Source organism: Microtus oregoni, unplaced genomic scaffold (genome assembly GCF_018167655.1).
Source record: "Microtus oregoni isolate MIOR12 unplaced genomic scaffold, Mior012 000098F_ref0000018, whole genome shotgun sequence".
Lineage (NCBI taxonomy): Eukaryota > Metazoa > Chordata > Mammalia > Rodentia > Cricetidae > Microtus > Microtus oregoni.
In genome coordinates this window covers 907,287-932,765 of record NW_024544711.1, presented here as the reverse complement: position 1 = coordinate 932,765, position 25,479 = coordinate 907,287, and the positions used below count along the sequence as shown (strand labels likewise).

The window sequence follows — 25,479 nt, the reverse complement described above, 5'->3', positions numbered from 1 at the left end:
TTCCTTTGTTCGTTAAAAATAATAATAATATTAATTTCCTAGGCTGATTTTATTAGGGAAACTGACCCACCCACATAACCCAGGAGGCACCGCGAACACGCTGGTACCGTATTTCCCAGAGTTCCCTGCATCTTTCGCAAGCGTTGAAGACGTCGAAGCCAAAATGGCGACCGGAACAGGCAGTGAGTATCGGAGCGGCTTTTGCGTTCAAGGCCTTTGTGGAGTCGAGGCTAGGCAGCCTATTTTCGTCGTGCACGAAGGGAGTGGGAGTAGTGGGTTGTCGAGAGCGCAAGGTCTTCAGAGATTTGCCTTCCGTGGCGCGCTTATGGCCGCCGCCTGGCGGAGGGATGAACCCGAGGCTGCAGAGAAGCAGCCGCGAAGCCTTTGTGTGCTTGGCGCGCTCGAGGGTAAACATAAAGGCAGGGCCCAGTGCCCTGCGGCTCAGTTGTTTCTCTAGTCAGGTGTGGGAAGCTGTCGCGGTGAAATCTGTTAACTGTGGGCGTGTTCTGCCGTGGGGAAAATGCTTTTCGTGTTTTTCAGCCATTTTTTTTTTTTTTTGGTTTCACTGGCAGTTGGGGGGGGAGGGGCTGAGATGTAAACAACTTTATGCAAAGTAGGAGGTGGGCAGAAGGAGCCGGTGGCCGCTAGGAATCTTGGGAAATAAGGTTGATTTCAAACTGGGGAACTTTTTTTTTTTTTAACGTAATATTGCCTTTTTTTTTTTTTTTGAGAGCAGACCTTAAAGCCATGGCATTTGAACACATACAGTGTTTTGAACAAATGGCATTTGAACAACTTAATGCGTATTCATTGTACAGGTATCCTGGCTAGTAGTGATGATATTTCATTGGATGGTGAAAATCAAAATTTGGTGATAATAAATGGTTGATGGTAGTATTTCACATTTTTTTTCGGACAAGATTGAGATTTAATTTGTTTTGAGACTGACCCTGGCTGGCTTGAAACTCACTATGCAGGCCAGGCAAGCCCTACTCACAGAGTTCTGCTTGCTTCTGCTTCCTGAGAACCAGGATTAATACTCCACACTCATCCGGGGTATTATTTTATATCGGCTTTTAACTGTTCTGGGACTTAGAACTAGCGCAGTGATGGGTGATGGTTTCTAAGCCTCCTTTATTCCCAGAGCACAAGCTGCTGAGTACTGGCCCGACAGAGCCATGGTCCATCCGAGAGAAGTTGTGTTTAGCATCTTCTGTTATGAGGAGTGGAGATCAGAACTGGTAAGGAATCTAAGATACCTGATTTATTGGGCTGTACGACTGAGTGTTTTTCTTTCGTGTTTTGTTTTCTGTGTATCCCTCGCTATCTCAGAGCTCACGCTGTAGACCAGGCTGGCCTGCCCCTGCCTCCCCGGTGCAGGAATTTGCCATGTGTCATGAAATTAACCAGGAATAAGTATTTTTCACCTCGGGGTATTTATTTCTTTAAGTTAGTCACTTTAAAGCTCTATGTAGTAGTCAGCTTCAGCAAACTACAGATCATATACACATTAAATAAACCCACTGAAAGTGAAAACTTTTTTGGTTTTTCCTGTTTTCACAAAGCTGTGCAGCCATCCCTGTAAATCTCTTTACATTTCCCTCTGCTCCCCTTTCCAGAGCAGTCTGCTTTCTTTCCCTATAGATTTGCCTATTCTGAACATTTCCTGTGCATATACTATGTAGTCTTCTGGGATTAGCTTTTTTGTAAGTTAACATAGCACTTTCAAGGTTTATGCACATGTAACATACGTTAATACTTCTAGTATTGGTCATAGGATAGTATGACTCATCCCTTCCGTATCTGTGCAGAATTGGTTCCAGGACCCTTGAAGTTATAAAAATGATGGTGACTCAATTCTTTTACATAAGATGCCTTGTATTTGCATGTCGCCAACACATACCCTCTTAAATACTCCATGTTATCTCTAATACAGTGACATTGCATGCTAATGGTTTAGGGCAGTTTCTTAACCTTGGGGTCATGACCCCTTGGCACACCTATTTCCAAGAATATTTACATTATGATTCATAACAGTAGCAAAATTACATTTATGAAGTAGCAATGAAAATAATCTTAGGGTTGGGGAGTCACCACAACCTGAGGAACTGTATTAAAGGGTCACAGCATTAGGAAGGTTGAGAGCGACTGGTTATGGGAATAAAGTCTGTACATGTTCAATACATGCTTGACAGGGCTTCTCTATTCCTGGCTGCTCTGGAACTCACTTTGTGAACCAGGTTGGCCTTGAATTCACAGAGATCCACCTTCCTTGCCTTCCAAGTTCTGGGATTAAAGGCATGTACCACCACTGTCCAGCTTGTTTGTTTGTTTTTAGAAGTGACTATAGTGTCTAACCTAGGTTGAGTAAATCCAAAAATGCACATCCCCTGCCTGTGTTCATTACCTGACTGCATGTTCGTGTCAACTGCATGTTCGTTCGGGCTTTCACCTTGGGGCAAGTGTGAATAAGTCTTTGTGGACAGTGTCTTCAGTTCTCCTAAGATCACCCAGGCGAAAGAGTCTCTGGGCCACCTGGTAACTCCAGGTCTAACAGTTTATGAGGAACTGCCAAAATATGGGCACATGAGTGCAGGATCCCCTGGGAGCCAAATGAGGACCCTAGAGTCCCTGGAGTTCCAGACAGTTGTGAGACATGGGTTCCTAGAACAGAATGTTGGCTCTATGTAAGAGCAGTATGTGTTTTCTGAACCATCTCTTCATCCCAAATTTTGGAGAGTAGAGGTACTGGGAATGGGACACGGGATTTTTGTGCATGCTAGGTAAAGATTCTGCCATCTTACTATACCTTCAGTCATCAAACTTAGTTTCATTTGGTTTGGTTTTTGGTTTTTCAAGACAGTATTTCTCTGTGACGTTTTGGAGCCTGTCCTGGAACTCACTTTGTAAACCAGGCTGGCCTCAAACTCCACAGAGATCCACCTGCTTCTGCCTTCTGAGTGCTGGGATTAAAGGCGTGCACCGCCACCACCTAGCCTGATTTTGATTTTTAAAGACAGAGGCCCACTCTGATCTGTAGATCAGCTGGCCTCAAACTCAGAGATTCTCCTGTCTCTATCTTCTGAGTGCTAGGATTAAAGGTTTGTGCTGCCATGTCCAGAAAAAAGTATGGCCCAGGCTGTCTGCTGCTTCTCCAGCATATTCTACTGGCTTAATATTATTTTATTTTTTAAGCTACACTAGCTTCAAACTCCTCCCTATGTAGCCTGGGATGACTTTGAACTCCTGATCCTGCCTCAGCCCCCCTGAATATTATGATTACAGGCATGTACTGTGAGGCCCAGTTTTTTTTAATTGATTTATTTTTATTTTATGTTCATTGGTGTTTTGTCGTCAGTGTTGGGTCCCTTGGAACTGGAGCTACAGACAGTTGTGAACTGTCATGTGGGTGCTGGGAATTGAACCAGGGTCTTCTGGAACAGCAGTCAGTTCTCTTTACCACTGAGCCATCTCTCCAGCCCCCGAGGCCCAGTTTTTGAAGTACAGATCAAACCAAGATTTCATGCAGGCTAGGCCAGCACTCTACCAACTGAACTTATCCCCATCACCTTCAGTTTTTTTGTCTGCTTCACAATATTTCCTGTCATTTTTTATAGCCATACTAGTAAGTATAAAGTCATATCTCATTACAGATTTTTTTTAATATTTATTTGTGTGTTTACATGTGTGAGTGTGCATACTAGTGGAGGTCAGAAGACAGCTTGCAGAATTTGTGGACTTGTTTCTCTTTCCACCTTATGGGTTCTGGGGATCAAACTAAAATCATCAGGTTTGGTGATCCGTGTCTATTAGCTGAGCCAGCTCATAGCACTTTTGTTTTTTTGAGACAGGGTTTCTCTGTGTAACAATCCTAACCAATTCCAGGAGGAATTGGTTCTGTAGACCAGGCCTGCCTCTGCCTTCTGAGTGCTGGGATCAAAGGCATGGACCACCATCACCACCTGGCTATACTTTTTTTTTCACCCAGCTGCACTGTTTTTTTAAGAAACATTTTTTTTATTATTTATTTATACAATATTCTGTCTGTGTGTATGTCTGCAGGCCAGAAGAGGGCACCAGACCTCATTACAGATGGTTATGAGCCGCCATGTGGTTGTCGGGTATTGAACTCAGGATCTTTGGAAGAGCAGGCAATGAATGCTCTTAACCACTGAGCCATCTCTTCAGCCCCAAGAAGCAATTTTTAATCATTTATTTTTCAGGTGTATGAGTTTTGCCTGCTTGTAGGATGTATGCTGGAAGAGGTTGTGAAATTCCCAGAACTGGAGTAACAAATGGTTTTGAACCCACCACATAGGTGATAGGAGTTGAACTAAGGTGCTCTGGAGGAGCAGCCAATGATCTAACTGCTGGGCCATCTCTTCACCTGTCTTTGATTGTTATTGTTTACAACACAAAAATTTTTTAAGAATATTTGCAGGGTAGGGCCACTTTATATAAGCCTGATTGTCGGGAACTCACTCTATTGACCATGCTGGCCTTGAACTCACAGAAATCTGCTTGCCTCTGCCACCCTAGTGATGGGATTAAAGGTGTGCACCACCTGGCCCAGCCAAAAGTTTTTAATTCTAATGATACCAGTTTAGTTTCTTCTGTTGCTTTGTTTGAGAATTGGCTAGGAAAATACTTATTTTGCTTTTTTGTTTGTTGGATTTTACTATTAAACCTTTTTATTACCATTATTTTGTGTATTTCAGTGTTTTGCCTGCATATATGCATGTATACCGTGTGCTTTCCTGATGCTTTTGGAAGAGCATCTTACTGGAATGTCTTTAGTTGATTTTAAAGGTTTGTTTTTTGTTAGTAGCCTCCAAATCTCTGTGTAACCCCACATTGTCTGATCTTGTCCTCAAGATTTTTCTCTTTGCTGATTGTTGGGGTTATAAGTATACACTAACACACTCAAATAATATTTGGGGTATTTTTGTTTTTGTTTTTTGAGGCAAATTTTTCTGCATAATAGCCCTGACTGTCGTGGAAGTTTAAACCAGGTTGGCTCATATTCACAGAGATCCAACTGCCTGCCTCTGCTTTCCGAATGCTGGGATTAAAGGTGTTCACCACCACCTCCTGGCTCAGCTAGATAATGTTTTAATTACATAAAGTTGTACATACATAGATTGGCCCCTGTCCTTTAATTCAGTGGCAATGATCTTGCCTTTGTTCGTGATATTATTATTAGTGTTTAGTTTTTCCTTAGTCAGGAAGATAGGTTTAACGTATTTACAGGGTCTAATTGACAGAAAATGCTCTTTGGGGATTTGTTTGGATTGGTTTATATTGGCATGGGGTTTCACTTTGTAGCCCTGGTTGCCTGGTCAGCCATGTAGACCAATACCCAGCTGCTTTGGGGAGAAGGGTGGGGTGGGGCAACGAAGGGTCTTGTTATTTAGTTCTGGCTGGTCTGATACTCACTATGTGGCTCAGGCCAGCCTCAAACTTATGATAGCCCTCCTTTTTGTTAGAGTTATAAGTATATATTGTACACAGTGAAAAATACTTCATAAAATTTAAACGACTGGTGCATACTTTTAGTTCCAGCAGTCAGAATTCTGAGGCAAGTGGGTCTCTTGAGTTCAAGGCCAGTCTGGTCTATAAAATGAGTCCAGGACAGCAGGGGCTGTTTCACTAAGAAACTCTATCTCCAAAAAAACAAAAACAGAAAAACCCTGTCTCAAAAAACCAAAAAAAAAAAAAAAAAAAAAAAAAAACAACTTTTAAGAGCGGTTTCTTAGAAACAGTTAAATGTTAATAAAGGTTTTAAATACAGTTTCATAATAAAGGGTTAAGAGAGAGAGAGTGCCTCAGAAGGAAAGGAAGGTGAGAGCAGGGGTGTAGGCTTCTCAGGAGTCATAAAGTAAGACATGCCAAACATGGGTACTGGTTTCTCAAGGGAGAATGGCCAAAAAAATAATTTTAAGAATCTAGTTGGGCTGGAGAATTAGTTGGCTCAGAAGTTAAAAGCACCGGCTGCTCTTCCAGAGGTCCTGAGTTCAATTCTCAGCACCCACATGCTGGCTCACAACCATCTAGAGTGGGATTTGATGCCCTCTTCTGGCCTAAAGTTGATAGAGCACTCATACATCAAATAAATCTTAAAAAAAAAAAAAAAGAATTAATCCAGGCTGGGGATATAGTTTTGGTATTTGTCTACATATGTGAGACTCTGGATACATTTGAAGAATTTTTTTCTAGCATGTAAAGACTTGGTTTATTGCATTTTAATTCATTGTGCATGTATGTGTATATAGGTGTGTGAATACCACTGTGTGTGATGGGGAGGTCAGAGAACAAATTTTAGACGATGATATTTCTTCCTAAACCCCATAGATTTTGGTGATTGAGTTCATATCATCAGGCTCGGCAGAAAGTGCCTTTACCCACTGGGCTGTTTCACCAGGCCTTGAATTGCTTTTTATATAGTTGTGTCATTTTCTGTTGTCAGGTATTCCAGAACTAGAGCTCTAACAGGTGGAGCACTCACCTAATGTGCATGAGTGAACCTCTGTTTTTATTCTCAGCACTGACAAGTAAATAGATAGAATAATGATGAACTCTAAGCTTTGAACTCAGCCCGTCTCTGCCACTCGTATTTTTCCTGTTTGATGTATAATAAGGCTTTTCTCATTTGCTAGGGTATCAGTTAGCAGAGCAATCAAGCCTTTTGCAGAACCTGGCCGGCCTCCAGACTGGTTTTCTCAAAAAGTAAGTTCCCAATCAGATGCTCTTCTACACTCATTGGAATATGAAATTGGTTCTTTACCAGGCTTTGCCTTGTTGTTTACAAGGTTTTCTGTATCATGAAGTAGGGAATAACTTACAGTGCTAGAGGCTGAGTGTAGTGGTACATACCTGCAATTCTAGCGATTAGGAGATAGGCAGGAGGATATCAACATGTGTGAGACTAGCCTGGTTTACATGGTAAATTTCAAGTCAGCCAGGGCTGCGTAGCAAAGCCCTGCCTCAAGAAAACCGAAAGAAATTATGACTGGGGAGGTGGCTCAGTGGTTAAAGTATTGGCTGTATAAGCCCAAAGTTGGGATCCTTAAACCCGCTTACATGCCAAGCATGCCAAGAAGGTGTGGCAGCCCACCAGTTACTACAGTGTTTGGAATGGAAAGGCAGTAAGTAATCCTTGGTGCAAGCTGGCTCTCTAGACTAGTTGAAACAAGGTGTAGTTGGTCCCTGCTTCAAAGAATGAGGTAAAGGCCAGGCGGTGGTGGCGCACGCCTTTAATCCCAGCACTTGGGAGGCAGAGGCAGGCGGATCCCTGTGAGTTCGAGACCAGCCTGGTCTACAAGAGCTAGTTCCAGGACAGGCTCCAAAACCACAGAGAAACCCTGTCTCGAAAAAACCAAAAAAAAAAAGAATGAGGTAAAGACTGGTTGAGGGAGACCTCCAGAGTTAATCTTGAGTATCCACATGAATGTACCTACGCCCACACATACATGTGAGCTTGGTGAACACAGACATTCTACACATTTAAAAAAAAAAGTAAAAGGGTTTAGAAAGAAGGTTCAGTGGTTCAGAGCACCTAACGTTGTAGAGGACTTGGGTTTGGTTCACAAGCATCTGGTGGCTTGTCAATACCTGTAACTCCCGGCTCTGGGCTTCCAGTACCTTCTTTGGCCTCTGAGGGCTCATATGAACATACATACAGAGATACAAAAACGAAATAAATTTTAAGTAAAACTATTTTTAAAATGATATATTTTAAATTTAATAAAAATAAATAACTTAGCTGGGTCTTGGTGGCACATACCTTTAACCCCAGCACTTGATAGGTGGGGAGGATCTCTGTGAGTCTGAGGCCAGCCTGGTCTACAGAGTGATTTCCAGAACAGACAAGGATACACAAAGAAACCTTGTCTCAAAAAACAAAACACATTTAAAATATTTTAAAATATTTAAAAATTAAAAACAAAAGAAAATACCATTTTCCTTTCCCCCCACTATTTGCTAATCTGGTTATATATGTATGCAAAAAAGTATTGCAAACTTTTTTCTAATTTTTATTTAGTAATAATAGTAGTGCTGTGTGTCTTACTATGTATCCTTGGCAGTCGTCCTAGAACTCACTGTGTAGACCAGGCTAACCTTGAACTCGGGTCCCCTGCCTCTGCCTCCTACTGTGACCAGCTAAACAACACAGTCTTGAAAAGGTGTATTCACTTAGTCTTATTCTAATTGTTGAAACTTGCAAATCTTGTTTCTTTCCAAGCTTGCTTATCACATTTTTATTTTTTTCCATAGCATTGTGCTTCTCAGTACTCAGAGCTCTTAGAGACTACTGAGACTCCAAAGTGAGTATAGACCCAGGTACACATCTGTTTAGTTGGGAAGTGTTCACCATGGATATCGGTCTTAATTGGGTGAGAAAGGTATACCGGGTGTTACTTAGGATTAAACGGTGGAAAAGGCTGAAAAACTACAAGTAGAAAGAAACACTTGGCCTCTTAACTTCAATTTGGATTTATTATTGTTTGATTTTCCACAGACGGAAACGTGGTGAGAAAGGAGAAGTGGTAGAAACTGTTGAAGATGTTATTGTTCGGAAACTGACTGCTGAGAGAGTTGAGGAACTGAAGAAGGTGATCAAGGAAACACAGGAGAGATACAGGTAGTTATCAGATGACTTGGGCTGGCTTGGAAAGAAATTAAGAACTGATGTTTGGTCTGGTGGCGCATACATTGCATTCCAGCATTCCAGAGGCAGAGGCAGGTGGATCTCTATGACGTTGAGACCAGCCTCCTCTACAAAGTGAGTCCAGGACAGCCAGAGCTTTTCACAAAGAAACCCTGTTTGGAAAAGCAAGTATAAAGAATAGTTGTTTTTTGTTTGTTTGTTTGTTTTTGACTGTGTAGTACTGGCAAGCCTGGAACTCACTATGCAGACCAGGCTCTGATTCCCATGAACTTGGATTAAAGGTGTGCACAGAACCAGCCATGTAGAGTTTTTTGATTTTTCTTTTTTAAGATTTTTTTTTTAAATGTATATTGGGGTTTTGCCTGCATGTATGTCTGTGTGAGGACACTAGATTTTCTTGAATTGGATTACAGACAGTTGTGAACTGTCATGTGTCTGCTGGGAATTGGACCCAGGCCCTTTGGAAGAGCAGCTAGTGCTCTTAACTGCTAAGCTACCTCTCCAGCCCCCATAAAAGTTTTTAAAATAGCAGATTGAGAAATTCAGTTAAAGATGAGCAGTGGTGGTGGACACCTTGGGAGGCAGAGGCAGACAAATCTCTGAGTTTGAGGCCAGCCTTTTTTACAAAGTGAGTTTCAGGACAGCCAGAGCTACACAGAGAAACCATGTCTTGAAAAAAATACTTAATTGAGTCTGGGTGTTTGGTGTATGTCTACTCAACTCAAGAGGTTGAAATAGAAAGGTCACTTGAGACCACAAATTCAGGCCAGCCTGGACTACATAACAAGGTCTTTGCTTAGAAAGCAAGACAAGAGTCATGGAGATTGCTCAGCAGATAAAAGTGTGTGCTATACTTGGGTGCACTCACACACACACTAATCAATTTCTAAAAAGCAGTATTGATAGCTTATGCTTGTTATCCCAACACTTACTTGGGAGACCAAGACAGGAAAATTTCTTTAAGTTTGAGGCAAGCCTGGTTTACAGGAGGAGACCCTGTCCAAAAAAAAAAAAGAAGAAAGAAACTTACAAAATTTAAAAAAAAAATCATAAAGAGAACCACAGTCTGTTTCTTTCTGTTTTTATAGGCGACTAAAAAGAGATGCTGAACTAATTCAAGCTGGACACATGGACAGCAGACTGGATGAGCTTTGCAATGACATTGCAATGTAGGTTCCATCTGTGCTCTGTGCCCGTTGGCAGAAACCTTTTTTATGAGGGCAGTGTGAACTATGGGGAAGAATTGGAGTTGGCTAACATTCAGTTCTTTCTTCAGGAAGAAGAAATTGGAGGAAGAAGAGGCTGAAGTAAAAAGGAAGGCTACAGATGCTGCATACCAGGGTAAGCTGAGTCTAGTGCCTTTGCTAGTCCTTGATCATAAAATACTGCATGCTAATGACAGTTGACTGTTCCGTTAGTGTGGTGACCACTGCACCATGGAAACTTAGCTGTTGATAACATAAAGTCTACTAGTTTAAATTTACTTGAAAATTTATCATGTCTCTCCCCTTTCCCCTTTTTTCCCCCTGCTAGGTAGGGATTGAACTGAGGGCCTTATACATGCCCCATAAAGTTAGACTTCCTGGTGGCATTAAATAAATAGACTTTTATCAAAAAATTCTACTGTAATTCAAAATGATCAGAAATCTACACCTTTGTGTTTACCATAACTAGTTTTTGTCTTGTCCCATGAGTTCCCAGTTGTAGACTCGGGATCAAGCAAAATATTTTAGGCTCCTGAATGATCTGTCAGAATTGTAGGGCAGTTAAAACTTTCTCTTCTTTCTCTAAAAGTTTTAGTATTTTTGAATCTCTGGAACAAACTGGCAGTAAACAGGAGAAATATACAAATTTATTGTTTGCACACGCAAAGAACCCTCATCAAATAAGGCATGTGGGTAAAGAATGTAGCCCAGTAGCCTTGCATGGGTGAGGCGTAGTCTTTAGCACCAACAAACAACTAAAAAGAACAGAGATTCTTGTTATCTTTTTTCTACCAGAGTAAGTCATCCATTAATGTCCAAGAAGACATTAGAAAATGAGGTCTCTTTATATTCTCAGGTTCTCTAGTTTACTTGTAGGACTCACAAGCTTAGTAATGATATACTGAATAAAATTTAAGGTTTTATCTTTTTAATTTTATTTATTTAATTTTTTTTGAGACAGGGTTTCTCTGTAGCTTTGGTGCCCGTCCCGGAACTAGCTCTTGTAGACCAGGCTGGCCTCAAACTCCCAGAGATCCGCCTGCCTCTGCCTCCCGAGTGCTGGGATTAAAGGCGTGTGCCACCACCGCCCGGCTAAATTTTTTATTTAATTATTTTTATTGTCTTGGTGGTGAGGTACGCAGGTGAGTGCCATAGTGTGTATGTGTAAATCGGAGGACAAGTTTTGGAAATCCAGTCTCTTCTCCCATCAGGTGGGCCTCAGAGATTGAATGTTTACCCACTGAACCATCTCACTAGCCTTAATTAAAGTTTTAGAACTCGAAGGCCAGTAAACAAAAAAAAAAAACCAAAGCCAAATATGGAACTGGATGTGGTGATGTACATCTTTAATCTAGCATTTGGGAGGCTGGGGAGGCACATCTCTGTGAGCCAGTCTGCTTTACAGAGTGGGTTCCAGGCCAGCTAGTGCTACATTGTGAGACCTTGTCTACAAAAGGAAAGAAGAAAAAGAAAAAGAAAAAAAAAAGGAAAGCCAGGTATAATGGTGCATGCCTATAATTTCAGAATTTGGAATGTGGATCCAGGAAGGAGGTGGGATCAAAAATTCATCTCAGTGAGCCTTGGTGGTGAGGTGGGAAGAGAAACTTAGTGTTTGCAACTATAAGGCAGAGTACATGGTGTGAACCAATGAGGTCCTTTCCTCCTTTTAAAAGCAGCGTCTTTGGGGGCTGGAGAGATGGCTCAGTGGTTGGGAGCATTGCCTGCTCTTCCAAAGGTCTTGAGTTCAATTCCCGGCAACCACATGGTGGCTCACAACCATCTGTAATGAGGTCTGGTGCCCTCTTCTGGCCTGCAGACATACACACAGACAAAATATTGTATACATAATAAATAAATATTTAAAAAAAAAAAACAGCATCTTTGGGTCTTTTGGGGGGGGGGGTGTTCAAAACAGGGTTTCTCTGTAGCTTTGGAGCCTGTCCTGGAACTCAGAGATCCGCCTGCCTCTGCCTCCCAAGTGCTGGGATTAAAGGTGTGCGCCATTACCGCCCACCTGGTTAAAAGCAGACTCTTAATTCACAGGAGAAGACATTGAGAAGTATGTAAAACATTTATATAAACTACTACCCTTGAAGTAGTTAAGTAGTTAAATTGTATAGTGAGATAATTGCCCTTAGTTTGAAAAATGAAGCTAAAAGAGTAATTAAACTTCTAATCTAGACTTACCATGCTTCTTTAGGGTATAATAGTGGCTGGTTTCACTTATTTAGCCCTGAACATTTGGTCTCTATTCATTTATGTTCTAGCTCGGCAAGCAGTAAAAACACCTCCTCGAAGGCTACCAACTGTGATGGTCCGTTCACCTATAGATTCTGCCTCCCCAGGAGGTGATTATCCACTTGGAGACTTGACTCCAAACACTATGGAAGAGGCTACCTCTGGGGTAAGTATATTTACATTTATTGAAATTGCTTTGCAGAGGGAAATTAAGCCAGCAGAGAGCTGAATAATGGGAAACCACTTTTTGCTTAAAAGCAACTTTTCTTGGTCTGAATGTTAAAGACTATAAGGATGGACCTAAAAGCATTGAGGATTTTGACTTTTTGGTAGATAGGTAAAAAGACTATGTGAATTATTGGTAAATGTATTTAGTCTTACAAAATTTCTGTTGAAGAAAGAGATCGTTTCTTTACAAATAAAATAGTAATAGTTTTTTAAGGAATTTGAAAATAACAGGTTGGATGTAATAATTGGGTTGTGGGTTAGAGTGAGTGGAAGAGAAAATACTATGGGAAAGAAGTGTAGATAGTTTCTGGGTTTTTCCATTCAGAACTAATAAAATAATAGACACACTAACACATCCAGATTAGTAGGGAACCTTCCATAGTTTGAGAAGTCAGATAAAGGTTCTCTGTTGTCTCTTAGGTAACCCCTGGGACTTTGCCGAGTACCCCAGTCACCTCGTTTCCTGGGATTCCTGACACCCTTCCTCCAGGCTCTGCACCCTTAGAAGCCCCCATGACCCCAGTAACAGATGATTCACCCCAGAAAAAGATGCTTGGACAGAAAGCAACTCCACCCCCCTCCCCTCTGCTGTCAGAGCTCTTGAAGAAGGGCAGCCTCCTGCCTACTAGCCCCAGACTGGTATGGAGACTTCTGTGGGTGTTTGAGAGCTGTGGTGATTTAGTACTTGGAAGGGAATGCCTGGGCCCTTAAATATGACCTGGGGTGAAACAAAAACAAAACAAAAAACAGGAGTGTCCTAGTTAAAGGTTAACTTTTTTAAAAAAAAAAAAAAAGTGCGTTAAGTTGGTCCTTGGATCCTAAGGTATCTGAATGATAATTATTTGTGATTTTCTTCCCCCAGAGAACTCTTGTCACTTAAGTTCTAAACATTATATAGTTTAGAGTTTCCCTTCTATCTTAAAGTATTTTTGTGGATAGTAAGTTTTAGTTTCAAGAGGTTTGTTTGAGCACTGGAGCGTTTTGGGAAGTGGTAGTGAAAGAACTTGAGTGTAGCCTTCACCTCTGTTCTTCCCTGGTAGGTCAATGAGAGTGAGATGTCTGTGGCTTCTGGCCACCTGAACAGCACAGGTGTTCTCCTGGAGGTAGGCGGGGTTCTTCCCATGATACATGGTGGGGAGATACAGCCAACAACCAGTGCCGTTGCAGCCTCCCCTGCTGCCTCAGGTAAGTTATTGTTCATGCTTCTCATGTTTATTATAAAGGAAATAGTCATGTATTTAAGGCCAAATTATAGTTCTTAGACTGCTTTGGAGCTAGCTTTTCTATTAACATAGTGCTTGAGATTATTGACCCATTTCATATGTGAAATATTAATAGCTTTAATTACCACAGTATAGGTGATAAAAAAGACCAATAAAGTTGATAGTGAAGCTATTTCTTTGTGCCTTGTAAAATGTGAAAAGATGCCTGAGATCTTGAAATTATAAAATAGGGGAAAGAGGTTTAGAACCAGAGATCTGGGCTTCAATCTCATGTCTTTCGTACAATTGATTTTGTGGCCTTGGATAGATAACTATTGAGGCTTAGTTCCCTATTTTATTAATGTTGGCAATATATTAGTTCTTGCAAAACTGTGGAAAGATGATAGAGACCCTGGAGATTATAAAATAGGGGAAAAGGGATTTGGAACTAGAGACCTGGTTTGAATCTCAGATCTACCATACTGTTGGTTTTGTGACATTTGACAGGCAACTTAACTACTGGAGAGTTAGTTTCCTATTTTAGTGGTGGCATATATTTTTTTACAGGAATGTGTTAAGATTAAATGAGAGAATGTGAAGCAAAAATAGTAATACCATATGAACATTACATTAGAGATTGGGTAGGGTCTAGTGGTGCACTCCTTTAATCCCAGCACTTGGGAGGCAGAGGCCAGCCTGGTCTACCGAGTAAGTTCCAGGACAGCTAGGACTACATAGAAACCCTGTCTCAAAACACCCTCCCCCCAACCCCACTCCCGCAAAACGAAACACTGGTATTGATTAAAGTGGAGCATGGGCGATGTACAGTGTGCTGAACTTGAGCAGGAGTTGCAGGGCTTTTCCTCGCTTTTCTTTTTCTTCCTTTTTTTGTCTTGTTTTTGAGACGGGGTCTTGCCATAGAGTTCAGGCTGTCCAGGATTTTGTTTTGTAGCCGTAGAGCTCTTTCTTCCTCAGCCTCTTGCCTGTCATACCAGTCATTTTATTTTATTTTATTTAGTGTGTATTTTTTCCTTAGAGAAAATGTCTACTTGTTTTTGCTATAGATAGTGTATAATCTGGCACTTGGGTTCATTGCTAACTTGGAGGAAGATCCTAGGTGAGGTTAAAGAAAGGAAGGATGTGGTTATGAGTTTATTCAACACAGGAGTTACTTTCATTCTTTGAAACTGTAAAAAAATATTGATTGAGTCCTCGAGTGGCTATTGCTTCTTGTTCATGTGCTTTCTTCCCTCATTTTGTTTACCTCTTTGTCTGTTAGGTGCTCCCACTCTTTCCCGGCTTTTAGAAGCTGGTCCTACACAGTTCACCGCTCCTCTTCCTTCCTTCACTACTGTTGCCAGTGAGCCTCCAGTTAAACTTGTGCCACCCCCTGTAGAGTCTGTGTCCCAGGCTACCATTGTCATGATGCCTGCGCTGCCAACACCATCCTCTGCTCCGGCTGGCTCCACTCCTGAAAGTGTAGCTCCAGGTTCGTCCCTGACCCACGCCCTGAGCAGCCACAGGACCAAACTTTAGTTAGAGAAAGATGACCAAGAGCATTATCTCCCATATAGATACTTCTCTTCCGTTCTCGTAGACTTGGATCATCTGTATCCTTAGAAAAACAAGGATAGAAGTGGGTGGGTATTTAGTGAGTTGGGTGGGGAGGGTTAAGTGTGGAGACATAAGTAGGCTTGAGGATGTATTCTCACCTCACTCTGTAAATAAAATCAGGGCGAAGAAAACATGGGCAGGAGTGAGTTTTTAACCTTAAGTGTGTCTGACCTTTAGTGTCTACAGCTCTGGTGTGATCTCCGGGTGGTCATTTAATAATGGATAAGCTTCTGAATTGCTGTTTTCTTCCTGTTAATCAGTGAGTCAGCCCGACCCCTGTGTTCCCTGTGATGCCGTGGGGGATCCACATACTGTGACTGTTTCCATGGATAGCAGTGAAATCTCCATGATCATTAATTCTATCAAAGAAGAGTGTTTCCGATCAGGGGTAGCAGAGGCTCCTGGTGGATCAAAGGCTCCAAGCATAGATGGAAAGGAAGATTTAGATCTGGCTGAGAAGATGGATATTGCTGTGTCTTACACAGGTGAAGAGTTGGATTTTGAAACAGTTGGAGACATTATTGCCATCATTGAAGACAAGGTAACTATTTAGCAAAATCCTAAAAAGTCTTCAGGGTACTCCATAGACTACCTCTGACTTTCTTTGGTTTTCTTAGTAAGGATTATTTAATTGTACTTTTGTCCATTTTCATCTTTATAATCTGATGTACTACTTATCTTCCCTGCTGTCCTGCTTACTTGTTTGCTCAGCACAAGTGTCTGTCCACTGGTTGCTTCCTCTAAATGGTAAAAGTAGAAAAAGTAGCTTTAGATTAAGCATCTGATTCTATACTGTTAGACTGGGGGGACTTGGGCTTTTTTGTGCTCTCAACAGTTTGTATATTGTGGGACAGGTCGATGATCACCCTGAAGTGCTGGATGTGGCAGCTGTAGAAGCAGCACTATCATTCTGTGAAGAAAATGATGATCCTCAGTCCCTGCCTGGCCCTTGGGAACACCCTATCCAGCAGGAGCGGGAAAAGCCAGCACCTCTTCCGGCACCAGAAATGACAGTCAAACAAGAGAGACTAGACTTTGAGGAAACAGAAAACAAAGGAATCCATGAACTGGTAGATATCAGGGAATCAGGTGTCGAGATTAAGATGGAACCTGCAGAGCCAGAGCCAGGCATGTCAGGGGCTGAGATAGTAGCTGGAGTTGGTCCAGTCTCAAGTATGGCACCACCAGAACTCAGGAGTCAAGACTTAGATGAAGAACCTAGAAGTTCTGCAGGTGGAGAGATTGGTGAAACAGATGGTTCCAGTGGGAAAGACGATGAGATACCACTTTCAACTGTGAAGACAGAGGTATTTATATGAATGGGCTGGGAAGAGTGGAGGGTTGTGATTTAGGCAACTTGGGCTCTTGGATTCCTGAGTCTTGGCATGTTGCACATAGCCAAAGCCATAGGCTGCAAGTAGTACATACCAAGGCGATCATCAAAATATAAGATAAGGAGGACTGAGGATTTTTTCCTGTGGTCTCCTTGTCATTAGAGAATGAACTGTGGGCCTTCTAACAGTTTATTAGTAATTAAGATACTTAATCTCTTGCTTTTCAGGCATCTCCTGAAAGCTTGTTGTCTCCATCACATGGGTCAAATCCAATTGAAGATCCTTTAGAGGATCCGCACAAGTTTGAAATATCAGGTGAGTAAAGAAACTTTATTTCTAGCTTGAAATGTCTTCCTTTTGGCTTCTCAGGGTTTGTGGGTTGTGGGCAGGTAGAGGAGAAGACAAGACAGCATGGAAAGAAAGGAGAGCTGCAGGGAAGGATCGAGGTCCACAGGAAGGGGAAGGCTAAGGTACAGAATCTTCAGGTAGTTTTTCTCTCCTCTGCAGACTCATTGAAAGAAGAATCAGGGACTATTTTTGGAAGCCAGATAAAGGTATTTCAGACTTTTCTTTATTATTCTTGCCTTATGATTAGATTTTCCCACACTGTGTTATTAAATGAATTTTAGTAAATTCTTATTTTTATCTCCTGGTAAACCTGTAGGGAGTTGGATGAGGAGAAACTGTAGCAGACAGTCTGGTCTAATGGGAGTACTATGGCAGCATGTGCTTCCCGTGAGAATTTCTCTGTATATAGCGCACAAAGAAGTTTTGCTACATCCAGAATGACTCAGAGTGAATAGAGGTGCCAGGAGGAACATTTGGGGAGTCAGGTTACAATTTAGACTACTGAAAGAGAATTACCTGGTTTTACCTTAGAATTACTAAAGTAGCGGTAACAAATTTAAAGTAATGTAAGGTGAGCTTGCTCCGTCAGCAAAGACATGAAATAAAATGATTATAAAATGATTTTTGATAACTTTGTACCCAGGGTCAGAGTTCCTCTCAAGAGCAAGGGGAAAGAAGGAACGCCTCTTAGCTTAGTCTTAAGTAAGTAGCTTTTTTTTTTTTTTTCTTCCTTTAAAAAAGGTCCTGGGCTGTATTCTTTGTCCAGGTTATAAATTACTTTGCCTTACTTAGTCAGTTAAGTAGAGGGTAGTATAAGTGATAAAGGGCTCAGCCAAAAAAAGTGTGAGGCCATTTCTAGAGCTGATCTAACCCCAAAACAGATCTCATTTAATAATGGTTTGGTAGGTAGCTTTGCTTGCATTTGTTGACTAATGCACACTATATCTAAGGATGCTCCAGGTGATGAGGAGGAAGAAGATGGAGTCAGTGAAGTAGCTAGCCTAGAGGAGCCTAAGGAAGAGGATCAAGGAGAAGGCTATTTGTCTGAGATGGATAATGAACCTCCTGTGAGCGAAAGTGATGATGGCTTTAGTATACATAATGCTACACTGCAGTCACACACACTGGCAGACTCTATCCCAAGTAGCCCTGCCTCTTCACAGTTGTGAGTATATGGGATTCCTTTTTTTATTTTTAGATGGGGTCACCTGTACCCTAGGTTGGTGTGCAGTTGTTATTATATAGCTGAGGGTGATCTAGAACTCCTACTCCTCTAGCTTCTGTCTCCCAGATGCTGGAATTACAGACAGATTATAGGTGTGAGCAACTATGCTTGCCCTGTGTGTGGGGGTGGGTGGTGTTTGGGGACATTGAACTTTTGAATGCTAGGCATTCTAGCATAGAGCCATATCTTTAGCCTTAATTTTGCTTGTTATTTTCCCTTTCTTGGCTTGAAACAAATAGTTGAAGAGAAATAGGGCATTGTTTTTCTCCTTATGCTTAGTAGTACCCCTTGTCTATTTCAGCTCTGTGTGCAGTGAAGACCAAGAAGCAATTCAGGCTCAGAAAATATGGAAGAAAGCCATTATGCTTGTGTGGAGGGCTGCAGCAAATCATAGGTGAGCAGGCATCACCAGCTCCTCATTGTTGGCTCAGGAAGTTATTTCAGTAAGCTATGAGACTGCTGATGTTTCTCCTTTTGGGGAATAAATCAGTAATAAATCTATTCTTTTTGGACAGGTATGCCAATGTGTTCCTGCAACCTGTTACAGATGACATAGCACCTGGCTACCATAGCATTGTGCAGAGGTAAGCCATAGTCCAGCTAACATGCCTGACTGAAAATTTGTGTAGACGTAAGTGAATTTTGCTTTAGGTAGTAAATTTAAGGCAAGGGTGTTTCGTTTTGAGACGGGGTCTTAATATATATCACCTTGGTTGGCCTGGGACTCTATAGACAAAGCTATCCTCAAAGTCACAGAAAGTGAGTAATTCCTGCCTCCGCCTCCCATGTGCTGAGATTGGTAAAGGCTAGTAGTATTAGTGTTGAACTGACCATGGCAGTGGCTGATTACCATCGATAGTCTAAAAGAATTAATTATCTTTTATTACTTTTCTTGATGCCTAGTATATAGATGGGCTTTTGGGGGAATTGATTACATGCTTTTAGATCTTGGTAGCCGAAACTGAAGGTTTATGTGAACAGGACTACATAGTGATACTGTATTCAGAAATCAAAGTGAAATCCTCCCTCCACAGCCAATTAGCTCTGTTTATTTATTTATTTTATTTTTTTTAGACCTATGGATTTGTCAACCATTAAGAAAAACATTGAAAATGGACTGATCCGCAGCACAGCTGAGTTTCAGCGTGACATCATGCTGATGTTTCAGAATGCTGTTATGTATAATAGCTCAGACCATGATGTATATCACATGGCAGTAGAGATGCAGAGAGATGTCCTGGAACAGATCCAGGTACATTGAGGCTCATTTTTGTTTGAGTAGGGATGAAGTGAAGGGAAGAATCATAATGGTGACTTTGCTTGTAGTAGGCATCAGGAGCACAGGTAAGTCAGTCATTTTTCTCTTACTGGAGTTGTATAGGTTTTATTGGTTTGATGGAAGAATTATAATAGAAATTCTATCTTTCTTGGGCAAATGAATTCAGTTTTTGTTGTTGCTGCTGCTATTTTGCTCTTGTTGCTAGAGATTCAAACTAGTGCTTCACACGGCCTACACAAATGCTGTACCACTGAGCTATATCACGTCCACACCACACCCAGTTTATTCATATTTAGAGTCAAGCCCAGGCAGGGCTTCATGTGTGCTAGACAAGCACTGCTCTATCTAAGCTATTTCCCTGGCCCCCTCTGAAGTTTTCAAATCAGTTTTTAAGGTAAGGCTAAGGATGTTTTTAGTTACATAAAATATTCTGGCACAGAGTGCATAATCCCTATTTATCACAAGAAGTCTACTTCGGTCTTAACAATTGTCTCACCACACATCCTTCATGATGCTGACCTTGGAGGACTGTTGTGTCTTTGTTAAGTCTGCCAAGTGACTTTAATTGCTAAAAAGTCTTTATTTTATTTTATTTTAAAGCTACTTTCGGCTTCTAAATTCTGTAGGAACAGTTAGAATTAAGCCTTTTAGTAAGCCAAGAAGAGTGTATAAGTGTAGTCACAAAACCTGAAGTATGTTGGTTCTTTCCTGTTGGGTTGGGTCTTTGTGGTCAAACGTTTTTTCTTCTCTCTACAGCAATTCTTGGCCACACAGTTGATTATGCAAACATCTGAATCTGGAATCAGTGCTAAGAGTCTTCGGGGGAGAGATTCTACCCGAAAACAAGATGCTTCGGAGAAGGTATGGAGACAGAAATGGAGTCGAAAACATCCAGAGAACCTTAAGTTACCCTTACTCTTACGTTGCTAACATTCTGCAAGCCAGTGGTGTGCAGATGGATGTGAGGGTGGTGGAGGCCTGCTTCTGTCTGTGACACGAGGGACAGTTTGATTTGAGTGCGTGGATTATTAATCCTCTAGGAGAGTGCTGTCGGGTGGGGGTGAAGTAGTTGACAGCAGTTGGTGACTTAGCTCCTGTTCTGGGGTCCTGTGGCTGTGGGATCTCTTTCCTCTGCTCTCGAGTTTTACATTTTTGTCTTTGTGCTGTGTGTGTGGTGCTTTTGCCTCTGTCCTGAGGTTTGGGGTGCTTGTGGCTGAGAGTTTCTGTGGAACCTGATCAGTATTTGTTTGTCCTCTAACAGGACAGTGTCCCCATGGGCTCTCCTGCCTTCCTTCTCTCTCTCTTTGTAAGTATTGAATGGCTGCAAGGGGTGATGTTGCCAGAAAGATTCTCAGCTTCTGCTGGGCCTGGGTGGCAGAGGGAAATCCAACATGCAGACTGTGGCAATGTCTTGAAATTCTTTTTATCCATTGAATAAGAAACTCTTCTTCTGCATTCTTTGCATGTGTTGTGTGTATGTGTGTGTGTTGGAGGCGGGGGCTGGGGAGCTGGGTGGCTGAGAAGGAACTGACTGTAAGATCACTGCACTGAAGTATGAAGTGTTCTTAGGGAAAAGGACCTGGGATGCACCTGCTCCTCATTTCTTGCTTCCACCTTTTACCAGTTCTTTACTTACAAGTGGAAGAGAGCTCAGAGCAGCAGCTGCTACCTGGCGTTTTTGGCATTTTCCACGTGTTGGCAGATATTTAACACATACCTTTCCATTTCCTCCTACCTAGACTGAGAGACTTAACACACAAACCCTCAGTAAAATTAAGCTAAAGATTTCAGTGGTAAAGGCACTTGCCATGGGAGACTGGTGACCTGAATTTGATCCACAGACCCCAGTGAAAGTGGAAGGAAAGTACTAACTCCATGGAATTGTCTCTGAACTCCACATGTACACCATGGTGTATGTGCTCCTACACATACATCACACACAGTGATGACAGTTCTTTAAAAAACTTCTTTTAAAGATCTCAGTAGCAGTGACCACTTGGGTGTAATAATTGCTGATGAGATTATAGATAAACATATTAGTTCTAGCCTAAAGGTTTTTATTCTTTTGCTCTATAAATTAAATGGCTGACTCTTCATGGTAGAGCAGTGAAGTAAGGGAAAGACCATGATGAAAAACTGTACAGTCTTAAGATCATTGGATAATATTTGAGGGCCTTGTTTTTCTCATCTGTGTAATGGAAGTAATAATGAGTTGAGGGCCAGGAGGATTGCCCACAGGATCAAGGAATGCGTAGGCTATAGAGTAAGACCCTGTCTCCAAAGAGAGCAAGAGGGAGTACTAGAGAGATGCTCAGAAGTTAAGAACACTGGCTGCTCTTGGAGAGGATCTGGGTTGGCTTTCCAGCACCCACATGGTGCTCACAACTGCCTGTAATTCCAGTTTTAAGGAACCCAAAGCCCTTTTCCGGCCTCCACAGGCACTGCACGCTTGTGGTGCACATACACACATGCAGGCAAAACATTCATACACATTAAATGAAAATAAGGCTTTAAAAAAAGAAGAAGAAAGAAAGAATAAGATTGAGATAACCTGTCCAGCCTACCTCACAGGGATGTTGTGAGGATAAAATAAGTTATGAAACTAACTTGGGGGAAAAAAATAAAGTGTTACACAAATGCAAGGTGTTATTTCTAACTGTTGGCTATTGACAACTTAATGTTCTAAAAAAATTTTAATCCTTGCATATTAGAAATACAGAAATGGTCCAGCCCAGCCAAAGTGTTCACTAGTTCATCTTGCCTATAGACCTGTACCACAAACAGAACACTGTGATGTCTATTCTTTCTTATTGGCCTGCAACAGTGACTCTGGATTCTCATTCGAGTGGCTGGCTATTGCAAGGCCAGTTAATAGGATCTTTTATCTATTGAAGACAGCAAAGTTTTGCACAAGAGGAAGGAGCTGGGCTGCAGGGAGAGAGCAGCAGATGGAAAGAAGCCTGATTGTCCTGATCTCATGGAAAGCAACGGTCAGGAGGTGCTAGGGAACTAGTGCCAGGGTCAGTCTGCAGGAAAGGCCTTTCTTATAGGGACCAGCAACTGGACAGGTATGTTAGCCAAGAACCTCACTCTCCACTGCCCTTTCTGCCTCTCCTACTTTGCATTTTCTCTTCCTGTTCTTACACACAATGTGGGCCTGGGTGGGATGACTGGTAGTCTTACAGTTCACTCACAGAATACCAGTGTTCTTTTAGCTGCTCTGGAGAACAGAAAATCCCTTCCACTTCATCCCTTTGGTACTCTCTGCAGATCCATTCCCCCACGAAATCAAATTCCCAGCATTCCTGTTGTATGTTGTCTCTTACCATGTAATCATCTCACTCATGTTTCCTTCCTTTCTTTGATATTGTCTAGGATGGGGGAACCAGGGGACGCCGCTGTGCCATTGAAGCAGACATGAAGATGAAGAAGTGAAGCCTCAGAGTTCCCTCTTTGAGCTGAACCTGAACTAGGAATAAACAAGACATAGCTTGGGGCTTGTGGGCTCAGATCCACATTTGATCTTAGTCAAAAGGCTGAGAAGCAGTTATGGGTCCAGAAGAGAAGGTGCCTGGGCCAAATGACATGAGCTGAGAAAATCTCTTTTCAGAGAGTTGGAGTAGCACAATTGCCTGTTTTAGGGCAAAAATCATGGGCTGTGTTAATGCCCTACTGTGTAGCTAGCAGGTTGTAGCTAATTTGTACTGTCTTGTGAAGTGTACAGACTTTTTTAAAGAATAAACCTGTGAAGTGTGTGTATATAACAAACAGAAGGAAAACTCTGGCCTTTGGTGTGTCCTTTGTGTTTAAAATGTGTTTTCTTCACCACGGTAACTAATCATGAGGGATGGATTGTTAGAGCTGAGGAGTGGGTTTATAAGCTGTTTGCGGCAACTGAGAAGAGGTGAGTAGCCAAGACTAAACTCGCGATTAGTGTTTTTAAAAGAATACCGGCTATTTTATTGGACTTTTCTTGAATGTTTGGAAAATGTGAAGATTATCAGGATCTAGTTCATACAATTCCTTAGGGATTTAGCATGGACAAAGGCAGCAGAATAGGGCAGGAATGTTTCATGCCAGAACTTTCTTTGCTCATGCTATTGTTGTTGTTGTTGTTTTCTTTTGTTTTTGTTTTTCGAGACAGGGTTTCTCTGTAGTTTTTTTGGGAGCCTGTCCTGGAACTAGCTCTTTTAGACCAGGCTGGCCTTAAACTCACAGAGATCTGCCTGCCTCTGTCTCCAGAGTGCTTGGATTAAAGATGTGCACCACCACCATCCACACTATTGGTATTTCTGTAGGTAGAACTCATGCACAATATTCTTCTGTCTTTTGAGGTGGAGTCTGTATTTTGACAAGGCTAGCCTAGAGCTAAAAAAATCCTCCAATTTTAATTTCCCCAGTAGTTTGGATTACAAGTGTGTGTACCACACTGGGCTAGAACTGCTCAAGCAACAACAACAGAAACTTACTGATGTATGTAAAGGTTAGTTTCTGAGAGGAAGTTGAGGCCAGGTGTGTATTTTGGCAGTATAGTGGTACAGCTCGACTAGTTCTCGGCAATCTCCAGTACTGGGGGAAAGAAATCACTTGAAAACAGCATGGCTCATACCTGTAACCCTAGCACTTGGGAACTGGGGCAGGAGGATAGCTGATAGTTTGCGGCCAGACTGAACTGCAGAAGGAGCTCTTGTCTCAGAACTACATTGGTGGGGCCTGCATGGTGTCTCAGTGGGTCAGGATCTGCTATCCCTGCAGCCCACATGGTGGGAGGAAAGGCCTGACTTCTACAAGTTGTGCTGTCACCTCCACACAATGGAGTGTGCGTTCTCATATGTATACGTGTCTGTGCACACACAAGTGTAATTAAAATTTTTAAAAATGTATTAAAAACCTTGTGACCTTAGTTTTATCTATCCTAACTTCTGTTTCTAAATAAAAATATTCATCAGTAAAATGAACTAGTATGAACCTTTTTAAAAATAAAATTACTAATAGGTCATGCTTTAATTCTTTATTCTTCCTCGAGGAAAAAGGTTTAAGAAGAAAATGCCTAAAGCTAGGTGTAGTGGTGCATGCCTTTAATCCCAGCATTTGTGACGCAGAGGCAGGTGGATCTCTTGTGAGTTCAAGGCTAGCCTGGTCTACATAGTGAGTTCCAGGCTAGCCAGGGCTACCTAGTTGAGACCCTGTCATTTAAAAAAAAAAAAAAGTACCTAGAAGTCACAAGTATTACTGCCTAAAATAGAACTGTTTGTAAATTTGAGGGTTTGGGATGTAGTTTAGAGTTTACTTTGAGTCCTAGTTCTTCATGTACCGTTGTGACCCAAGCCTATTCCTGGCACTAGAAGTAGATAAAGGAGCATCAGTTCAAACTAATAATTGGCTACATAGCAAAGTTCAGGTCACCCGTGATATACAAGACCCTGTTCAGAAATGTAAAGTTTGCTAAGCTAAGGGAGAAGTTAGTCTTTGAGATGAAATAGAATTGAGTCCGTCCAGGAGTTAGAATATGAAATGAGTCTCAAAGCAGTCCACAGACAGGCATGCCTTACAAACACCAAGGCACTAGAAGCTGGAAAACTGCTGGGCATGGTGGTGCATGTCTTTAATCTTAGCACTCCAGAGGCAGAGGCAGGTGGATCTCTTGAGTCACAAGCGAGCCTAGTCTACAGAGAGTGCCAAGCCAGCCAGGGCTGCATGGTGAGACCCAGCCTCAATAAATAAAAATTTTTAAAGTTTTTAAGTAGGGAAAGTTTGTCAATAAAGTATTCTAAAAATAATTTTCGTTTGGTAGAAAAGCTGATGCATGAGTTTACCAAGATAGTAACTATTGGGGGCAAAACTAAGGAGGCATAGTTAGGACTCATGCTGTTGAGGAGTGAAGTACAGATGAGACAAAAGGCACTCCTGCCTCAGCGGTAGGGATTAGGCACGGTGATGCAGCTTTGTAATTCCAGCCAACACTCAGGACACTTAAGTAGAATTTTGAGTTTGAGGATATATATAGCAAGACACAAAAGGCAGGGGATGGTGCTCTTGCAGAGAAAGTGAGTTTAGGTCCTAGCACATCAGGCAGCTCACAACTGTTAACTCCAGCAACTAAGGTGCAAGTACTTCACACTGGCATATATACATAAG

General features: G+C 41.8%; 1 protein-coding gene across 2 annotated transcripts; it reads left to right on the top strand.

Annotated features, from left to right (window-relative positions):
• Nucleotides 1–65: 65 nt before the first annotated feature.
• LOC121443008 (bromodomain-containing protein 8) lies at nucleotides 66–24,303 on the top strand. Of its 2 annotated transcripts, XM_041644680.1 has the most exons (22): nucleotides 66–182; nucleotides 1,145–1,241; nucleotides 6,657–6,726; nucleotides 8,275–8,324; nucleotides 8,519–8,641; nucleotides 9,757–9,837; nucleotides 9,945–10,009; nucleotides 12,141–12,277; nucleotides 12,760–12,978; nucleotides 13,380–13,524; nucleotides 14,821–15,030; nucleotides 15,416–15,696; nucleotides 16,010–16,462; nucleotides 16,717–16,804; nucleotides 16,997–17,043; nucleotides 17,788–18,002; nucleotides 18,364–18,456; nucleotides 18,578–18,646; nucleotides 19,137–19,314; nucleotides 20,098–20,202; nucleotides 20,603–20,647; nucleotides 22,717–24,303. In XM_041644680.1, the coding sequence occupies exons 1-22, from the start codon at nucleotides 164–166 to the stop codon at nucleotides 22,774–22,776; spliced, it is 2,850 nt and encodes a 949-aa protein (XP_041500614.1). In that variant the 5' UTR covers nucleotides 66–163; the 3' UTR covers nucleotides 22,777–24,303. The 2 variants fall into 2 exon arrangements, with proteins under 2 accessions (XP_041500614.1, XP_041500615.1); XM_041644681.1 differs by lacking the exon at nucleotides 12,760–12,978.
• Nucleotides 24,304–25,479: the final 1,176 nt, after the last annotated feature.